At 41.1% G+C, this 9,552-nt stretch overlaps 1 protein-coding gene across 1 annotated transcript; it reads left to right on the plus strand.

Annotated features, from left to right (window-relative positions):
* Positions 1–1,334: 1,334 nt before the first annotated feature.
* On the plus strand, positions 1,335–8,440 carry LOC309604862 (small nuclear ribonucleoprotein Sm D3-like). The gene is given in 3 exon segments (XM_082339851.1): positions 1,335–7,257; positions 7,260–7,524; positions 7,526–8,440. Coding segments are annotated over 3 exon segments (363 nt in total). The 5' UTR covers positions 1,335–7,244; the 3' UTR covers positions 7,611–8,440.
* Positions 8,441–9,552: the final 1,112 nt, after the last annotated feature.

Here is a 9,552-nt window from a genome sequence, read left to right on the forward strand (position 1 = left end):
CACATCTCCACCCATGAATCTAATTCAGTGCCTTGCACTGAGAAGAAACACAATAAATATTGAATGAACATCTATGTTTGTGAGCAGAGAGATTCAGATCAGCTGCGTTGCATTACAGTTTTTTGTTTAAATGTCTCAAAGCCCGAGAAGTCATTTTTACACTGCTTCCCCAGCCCCAGGGAGAAAACAGATAAAAATAATGAAGAAATTGAAGCACGCGGAGAAGGGATATGAATTCCCCATGTTCACTTGGGGAATGAGGCACGGAGTCCAGGGTTTGGATTTCACTTCCCTCTGCGCTTTCCCTCCTGCAAACGTGCCTCCCTCGGCCTTTCTCTCGCTGACATTAGAAGTCAGCCGAGTATTTATATATTCCAGGGCCTCTCTATGTAAATCCACATTCCATAAATCCCAAAGCTTTTCTTCTATTTCAGAGCAAGAGGCTGAACAAGATATATGCATTTTTTTTTTTTGTAACCAGCAAATGGCTTTCTTATCGATCCGCCTCTTCTGAAGGCAGTTCTGCCTTCTGTAGATTTCAGGAGTCTGTCTCTCCATCCCTCCCTCTCTCTCTCCCCCTCCAACAAGTCCCTTCCTTAAGTTCCGAGAGACTAATTGTTTCCTGTCCTCCATCTCTCTCTTCCCCAAGGCTTATCTGATTTCGGCTCTGTTCAGAAACCACCGGTTTCTCCAGAGTCTTGTATTTCCTGCCCGCTGCGGCCAGCATTCTACGCCGCGCTAATCAGATTTTGCTGTTTTTCTTCACACTGAGCCCCTTCCCCAACCATTCGGCCCTCTTGACACTTATGCTCCCACCCTCACCTTCATGGTGCATGGGCCTATTAAATGGTGTCCAGTCCAATTTCTGGCACCCAATAAATCTAAATTTTCAAGCTTGGGAAGCCAGGCTCACCCACTGGCACCTAGATAAATGAGTCCTCCATGAGAAACCTACACCAGTCATTACTCAAGACTCCTGAAACCCCAACACAGGATTTCAGGCCGGAGACAGTCAGGTCCTCCTTTCCTGCCTCACCCTCCGAAAAAGAAAATACCCCACAGCCCAGAGCCTCGTCCTCCTCTGCATCTCCTGTCCCTCCACGCGGATGCTCAAAGCGGACCCCAGCCTGCCACTTCCGGCACGCAGCCGCTGCCACGTCACCCCCGTCAGGTTGCGCCGTCGGCTCAGCGGCTTTGAAATGAGACTTACCCCGTGGTGAATCTCGTGTGTGTGTGTGTGTGTGTGTGTGTGTGTGTGTGTGTGTGTGTGCGTGTGCGTGCCGGGTGAGGAGCAACAGGGGCTCGGGGCTGTGTTCCATTCCGGGTGGCGAGACCTGGCGATGGTGATCTGCTCCTGGGAAGTTGGGGGCTATTTGTATTTACTTATCTGTTATTTTGACTTGTGAAATTACCCCCTTTCATTCCGCCAGCCTTCTGCCTCTGCACAATAAAAATTAATTACAATGAATTAGAACCTTTATAAACCACCCTTAACAGTACCAAGGCTTGGAGACAGCCCCTCCTCCGGCCCCTCACTGGTCTACAGCTCAACACCTGATCAGGCAACAGCGAAATTCTAAAAGGCGAAAGTCTCTAAAATAAAGTACCTGCTTTTGGCTTCTATGGAATAAACTGGGAACTGATAGGATACTGTGATGCTTAGTATTATGTAACAGCTTGGCTGGGCTAGAGTACCCAGATATTTAATCAAGCACTGATCCAGGTGTTGACCCGATGGGTATTTTGTAAAGGTGGTTACCAGCTACAGTTGATTAACTAGATTGCCGTGGATAACGTGGGTGGGCCTCATCCAATCAGCTGAAGGTCTTAAGAAAAAAAACTGAGGTTTCCCGGAGAAGAAAACAAATTCTGCCTCAAGACTGCAGCATCAACTTCTGCCCGAGTTTCTAGACTGTTGGCCTGCCCTATAATTCCTTGAAATAAATGTATCTGATCTATATCTATATATATCATCTATATCTCTATTTATGTATTATTGATTCTGCTTCTCTGGAGAACACTGACTGATACAGGTATTTAGAAATCTTATGTGAATTCGAGTTGTTCATTGTGTAACTTCTGGAAGGAGGACTGCTCTTCTTCATTTCCTGAACATGAAATCCTGTGCTGTGTACATAGTAGGGGCTTAATAAGTGTTCACTGAAGTGACTGGAAACCCAAAGAAGCCCCATGATGCTTTTCTCAACTTCCACCACCCCACTTTCAAGTGGAAACATTTGCTCCCTCCCATCCACACGGGACTCATCAGCCCTACTTTGGAGACCAGCTCCTCTCAGGATCTTCCTATAATGTTGTCAAATACTGATGCCTCCATCACTCTCTGCCTTTACCATCCATCAAGTGAACCACATCTTCCCCAAAGGCTTCACTGCATAGGGGCCAGGCTTGTAACTTACTCTTTCTTCATCAATGCTTGTGTGTGGGATTCTCTAGGTTTACATAGTTGTGCTTTTCTTTGCCTGGCATCTTAAGATGATCTTGTCCCTTTCTCGTTAGCTGGTGGACCTTCTGGGGGAATTCTAGGCTCCGATGTCGTGGAACATTTATGGTCTTTGGAATCAGCCAGAACTAGTTTGAGACCTGGTTTTCATAAAAGCTTTGAGAACTTGATGAAATCACATAACTTTTGTTGTTGTTGTTGTTATTTTTATTTTTTTAATTTAATTTTTATTTAATTGGGGTATAGTTGATTAACAATGTTGTGTTAGTTTCATGTGTACACCAAAGTGATTCAGTTCTACATATACATATATCCGTTCTTTTTTAGCTTCTTTTCCCATATAGGTTATTACAGAATATTGAGTAGAGTTCCCTGTACTATACAGTAGGTCCTTTTTGATCATCTATTTTATATACAGTAGTGTGTATATGTTAATCCCAAGTCATATAACTTTTATGAGCCTTCCTTATTAGAAAGATGGGGGTAAAATGGCTCAGAAAAACATGTGAGGGATAAATAAAGCAAATAGTTATCAATTTTTTTTTTTTTACATCAGTAGTTAAAGACTCATGTTTCCACTGGTCAAAGTCTCTGTGGAACTGCAAAATATAAAGCAGATAAGCTAAGAATGACTTTGGTTGGCTCTACAGAACCCTTCCTACTTGTGCACTAGGACTCCTATCCTCTCCCCTATCCAAGGATGTGCCCTGAGCAGTTTCCCCTCTGTCCCCCATATCAACATGTAACACTGCTCTACTGGATCATTCCTGCCACCTGAAAACATGGTGGAATAGTCCCCATCTTTGAGCCAAACCACCAACCCAAAGCATCTTCCTTCACCCCACACCCCTTATAGTTACTACCCCATTCCTGTCTTCTTCACTACAGCAAAACCCACTGACAGAGTTGTCTATACATTCTTGCCTCATCATTTCCCCTCCAGCTCTTTCTTGAACTCCCTCCAGGTGGGTCTTTGTTCCCATGACTCCTCTATGGCTCTAGTCACAGTCACAAAAGAACTTCACGTTGCCAGAAGTTACAGATGATTCTCAGGCACTATCTTTTTTTTTTAAGGTATGTTGAAATTTCTTTTTAAAAATTTAAAAATTTATTTTTTTTAATTGAAGTGTAGTTGATTTACAGTGTTTTATGTGTATAGCAAACTGATTCAGTCATATATATATATATATATATATATATATATATATATATATATACATTCTTTTTCAGATTCTTTTCCATTGTAGGTTTTTACAAGATATTGAATATAGTTCCCTGTGATATACAGTAGGTCCTTGTTGTTTATTTTACATACAGTAGTGTGTATCTGTTCATCCCATATTCCCAATTCATCCCCCCATTTCCCCTTTGGTAACCATAAGTTTGTTTTCTATGTCTGTGAGTCTGTTTCTGTTTTGTAATTAAGTTCATTTGTATAATTTTTTTAGATTCTGCATATAAGTGATATCAAATGGTATTTGTCTGACTTACTTCACTTAGTATAATAATCTCTAGGTTCATCCATGTTGCTGCAAATGGCATTATTTCATTCTTTTTTATGGCTGAGTGATATGTGTGTATATACACACACACATACACACACACACACATATATATGTGTATATACACACCACATCTTTTTTATCCATTCATCTGTCGATGGACATTTAGGTTGCTTTCATGTTTTGGCTATTATAAATAGCACTGCTATGAACATTGCGGTGCATGTATCTTTTTGAACTAGAGTTTACCCTGGATATATGTCTCAGGCACCATCTTGCTTGGTCTACTGTAAGCAACCTTAGCTACAGTTGATCACTTGAAGCACTTTCTTCACTAGTCCCTGGGGTACCACTCCCTCTGGGTTCTCCCCACTTCACCGGCAGTTCCTCCTCAATCTTTTTTTTTTTTTTTTTGGTATGGTTCCTTCTCCTCCTCATGACCTCAAAATCTTTGAGTGCCACAGGGCTCAGTTCTCAGTTTACACAAATTTAGGGGTGGGAAAGAGGGATTCATCTAATCCCATGATTTTAAATACCATTCATATACTGATAACTCCCCAGTTTCTATATCCATTTTGGCCCTCTCTCCTGAAAGCCAGACTCATATAGCCAATTGCTTCCCTAACAACTCTGCTTGGATATCTAACTGATGTCTCTAATTTATCACATCCCAAACCAAACTTCTTATTTTCCCCTGAAATCTGCTCTTGTGAAGTTTTTCCTATTTCAATAAATGACAATTACATGCTACAATTTTCTCTTCTCTAAAACCTTGAGATCATCTTTGACACATCATTTGTTATCACATCCTACCTCCAATTCAATGGCAAATGCTATTGACTTTACTTTCAAAAATATATCCAATCTAACAACTACTTCTCACCATTCTATTGACACCCTGAGTTTAGTACAGCTCACCATCCTCTCTCATGGGGGTTAACAGCCTCCTAACTGTCTCCGTACTTCCTCCTCCACTCAACTATAGTTTATTCTACACAAGATCCAGAGTGATCCTTTTAAAACAGTCATATCTCTCTTCTGCTCAGTATCTTCCAATAGCTTCCTATCTCACTCAAAGTAAAAGGCAAAGTACTATTAAGGGCCCAAGACCCTACACAATCTGTCTCCAGCAGATTAAGGTGGAAGCTTAGTTTCTACCAATTTCCTTATTCACCGCTGGGTATGATGGTCTGACTTCAGTCATCATCTCCTTGCTATTCCCCAAACATGGTGAAATATGCACCAACCTCAGGACCTTTGTAGATTCTGTTCTCTCCACTTGGACCATTTTTCTCCTGTGTATCCACATGAATTCCTACCTCCACCCCACCACCCAGATATCTAAGTGGATCATTCAGAGAAGAAACCTTCTCAGACATCTGAACCTGACCACACTATATAAAAGGGAGCGCCCTCCTTCACCTCCTTATACCCTCTTTACCTGGATTTACTTTTTTACGGCACTTATCAATCTTGATGTATGATATATTCCTTTATTTACTTATTGCCTATTCCCATAAAAACAAGCTATGGCATCAGGAGCTTTGTCTCTGTTTACTGTTATATTTATTATACTGGCACTGAGTACAGTGCCCAGCAGGTGGTAGATTCTCAGTAATTATTTGTTGAATAAGTGAATGAATGAAGTGAAATTGACAGGCCATGAGCCACATTCACTGTAACCTCCACCCCCTGGCTGTGAACCCATCCTCTGGAGCCTCAGAGATGGTCTCATCCCTAGAGAGCTATCCTGTCCCCTCCTCTCAGGTCTTTGCTACTTCACAGTAAACATCTCTGGTTCTTTCCACAGTTCTTTAAAAAAGATGGTGGCTCTGACAGCACCTCTGAGTATCTTCACACTCCAGGATGCAGTTTGTCTGGATTTAGGGATCTGGACACTTAAAATAAGTTAGTTGTTTTCTGACTATTTTCTCATCTGCCTTGGGCTTCAGTTCCACTGTAGTGATGTTGGTTCTACCTGCTCATGCCTGAAGACAAGTCTCCTTGTTCTGCTTAAAGATTGGATGAATTAGGGATGTGAATGATGTAAGTGTCCTTTGATTAGAAGGAGGTAGCTAATAAAGCGAACCTGTAGAAACAGTTTATCACCCATGAAGCACTGTATAGCCTATGCACATGATGGATGCAAAAGTATTTCCTAAAAACCCTATTTAAAACTTAATGTGGATGGTAGTCAGTGGCAGAAGACAGCACATTCAAATGGAGTAGAGTTTAATGAAGGGGTTATTTACAAAGGCGTGGGAAGGATGAAGGAAAGCCAGCCAGAGGTGCTGAAGCAATCAGGGGCAAGCCCAAGCTGGGAAGTGTAAGCAGCCTGGCCTAAGAGTCAAGGGGAAAGGCCATTCCTACTCTTGGGGAGAGCAGCTAGCTTTAGGAGAGGCTGCCTGAGGTGAAGCAGGGAGAGTCAGGGGAATGGACATGCCCACCTAACTCACTGCTGCCCTCCCATCTATGGCCTAGTGCTGTCCTTTTCAGTTCCCAAGTAGACACAAGGTAGCCAGGAGCCACTGATGTAGTCCACAAAGGCCAGCCTCCAGGGGCCCAGAGAAGGCTGCAGAGGGATGGAGGGGGGATCTGAAGGAACCAATGGGGAAGATCCAGCAGGGTTTGCTTAGTAATAAACAACTCTTGAGAAGTGAGGGCTTTCCCAAATACTTTTCTGTCGTGTCTGAAATATTTAATGATATGTATATATCAATTGTTTTAATGTTGAAGGTTTTCTTTTTTTCATTTTTGGTGGTGGTGGTGGTGGGATAATAGATTTTCCCCTTTGTTTTGCTTTTCTCTATTAAATTGACTTTATACATACAGTTCTTTAAAAAGTATTATGGGACTGTATGATTCCATTTGGATGAAGTTAGGAACTGGCTAAGCCAGTGTATGGAGATGGAAGTTAGAATAGTGGTTACCTCTGGGGAGGCAGTGGGTATTGACTGAGAAGGGGAGCAAGGGAACATTTCTAGGAAATGTGGATCTTGAACTGTATCTTATATGGGCATCTATTTAGGTAAAAATTCATTGAGCTGTACACTTAAGTTTTATTTTTTTATTGAATATAGTTGATTTATAATATCATATTAGTTTCAGGTGTACAACACAGTGATTCAATATTTTTATAGATTATACTCCGTTTAAAGTTAGTGCAAAATAATGTCTAGGCAGGACCCGCCATTCACTCGCCTCACGCCTTCACAGTCGCAAGAGTCACCTCCGCACCAGAAAGGAAGAGGAGACCAGAGCCGAACTCTCTTCCTGCCGAGATGTCTATTGGCATGCGATTAAAGTCCTACATGAGGCTGAGGGTCACATCGTGACATGGGAGATGAACACTGGTGAGGTGTATCGAGGGAAGCTCATTGAAGCCGAGGACAACATGAACTGCCAGATGTCCAACATCACAGTCACGTACAGAGATGGCCGAGTGGCACAGCTGGAGCAGGTGTACATCCATGGCAGCAAGATCCACTTTCTGATTTTGCCTGACGTGCTGAAAAACGCACCCATGTTAAAGAGCACGAAAAATAAACCCAAGGCTCAGGGCCGGTCGGGGAAAGGCTGCTATTCTGAAGGCCCAAGAGGCCGCAAGAGGGAGAGGACGTGGAAACATCTTCCAGAAGCGAAGATAAATTTATCTGTTGGACAGAACTTTGCCCTTATTTTTTTCTTTTAGGTTATCTGGGTCAGGGGGTGCATGCGTAGGTATATGTCCTAGGTTATCTTTTGACATCTTTTTCTTTAGATCTGGGTAAATGTTAAACTAAATAAATATGGTGGGTTTTTTTCTTCTTGAGAATAAAAAAAAAAAAGTCTATATTTCCCTGTGCTGTACAATATATCCTTGTTGCTTATTTATTTTATACATAGTAGCTTGCATCTCTTAATTCCCGCCCCTATCTTGTCCCTCCCCCTTCCCTCTCCCCACTGGTAACCACTAGTTTGTTTTCTGTAACTGTGAGTCTGTTTCTGTCTTGTTATATTTGTTTGTCTTATTTTTTAGATTCCACATATAAGTGATAACAGACACTATTTGTCTTTCTCTGTCTGACTTATTTCACTCAGCTCAATACCCTCTAAGTCCATCCAGATTGTTGCAAATGGCAGAATTTCATTTTTTTAATGGCTGAGTAACATTCCATTGTGTGTGTGTGTGTGTGTATTTTTTTCTAGTTTCTTTTTTTTTTTTTAATTTGTATTGGGGTATAGTTGCTTTACAATAGTGTGTTCGTTTATACTGTACAGCAAAGTGAATCAGCTATATGTATACATATATCCCCTCTTTTTTGGATTTTCTTCTCATTTCTATTTTTTTTTTTTTTTTACATCTTCTTTATCCATTCATCTGTTGAGGACACTCAAGTTGCCTCCGTATCTTAGCTCTTATAAATAATGCTGCTGTGGACACTGGGGTGCACATATCTTTTTGAATTAGTGTTTTCATTTTATTTGGATATATATATATATATATACATATATACACATACACACATACCCAGGAGTGGAATTGCTGGATCACATGGTGGTTCTATTTTTAGCTGTTTGAGGAACCTCCATACTGTTTTCCATAGTGGCAAGATTTATGCATTTTATTGTATGTAAATTATACCTCAATAAAAAAATAAAAGAAAAAAGAGTATGGTTATATCCTTGGAAGTGCATTGTTGGTATGCAATATTTTCACATGTTTGTACAATCTATATGAGCATTTGTATGCCAGATCTGCATTGTCTCATCTGCTCTCTCTACCCTTGTAATCTGCACTCAGTTTTTCAAGGGGCAAAGATAAGGGAGGGGTGTAGACTAGTCTCAGAGAAATCTACAGACAATTACCCTCAGTTGAAAATAAACATAATAAAACTATAGAAGTCTAATTTTTGCAACTTGAGAGGGTTTTTTCCACAGCTATTCACATCTAATCACTCTCACCTAATAAATGAATAGAATAGCTAATGTGATTAGACTAATTCACTATTCATCATGAATATTAAATGAACAGAATATTTTGCATTTCACCAGTCACATATCTTGAGTATTTACCTGATATTACAATCAGACATGTGTTAGATTTTCTCTCTGCTTCTGGGCCATAACTCATGGATAATTATAGTGTTTAATTAGCCCCACACAGCACTTGGCTCTTGGGTGTGGATGGAAATTATAGGATGTAGAAGGAACAGATCAAAGGCTGTAAGGGAAAGTAGCCCTTTGCTATATCCCCTGGAAGCACACACAGTAGGGACCATGGGCAGTGCAGGGTGAATCATATTATTCCACTTGAATAGAAAAGACGTTGCTTTCAAAAAGATTTTTAAAGTACATTAAAAAAAAATGCAATGAGTGAGCATGAAATGGAAAAGAGGTAGAGAGTTTAATGCACTCTTTATAAAGAGGCCTTTTCCCCCCTGATCCTTCTTGACCGCCCCTTGCATTCGATGAAATCATAGAATCGTCAGTTGGTTGGGAGCTCTCTCCTAGCAACCTAGACAGTTAACTGCAGTGTCAGTCCAGCGAGCTGCCTGCCAGAGGTTCAGATGACTGTTGCTCAGTCCTTGAGGCCTGGAAGTGCAATAA

This window comes from Balaenoptera borealis (assembly GCF_965194805.1).
Source record: "Balaenoptera borealis genome assembly, chromosome: 11".
In the NCBI taxonomy this organism is placed as follows: Eukaryota; Metazoa; Chordata; class Mammalia; order Artiodactyla; family Balaenopteridae; genus Balaenoptera; species Balaenoptera borealis.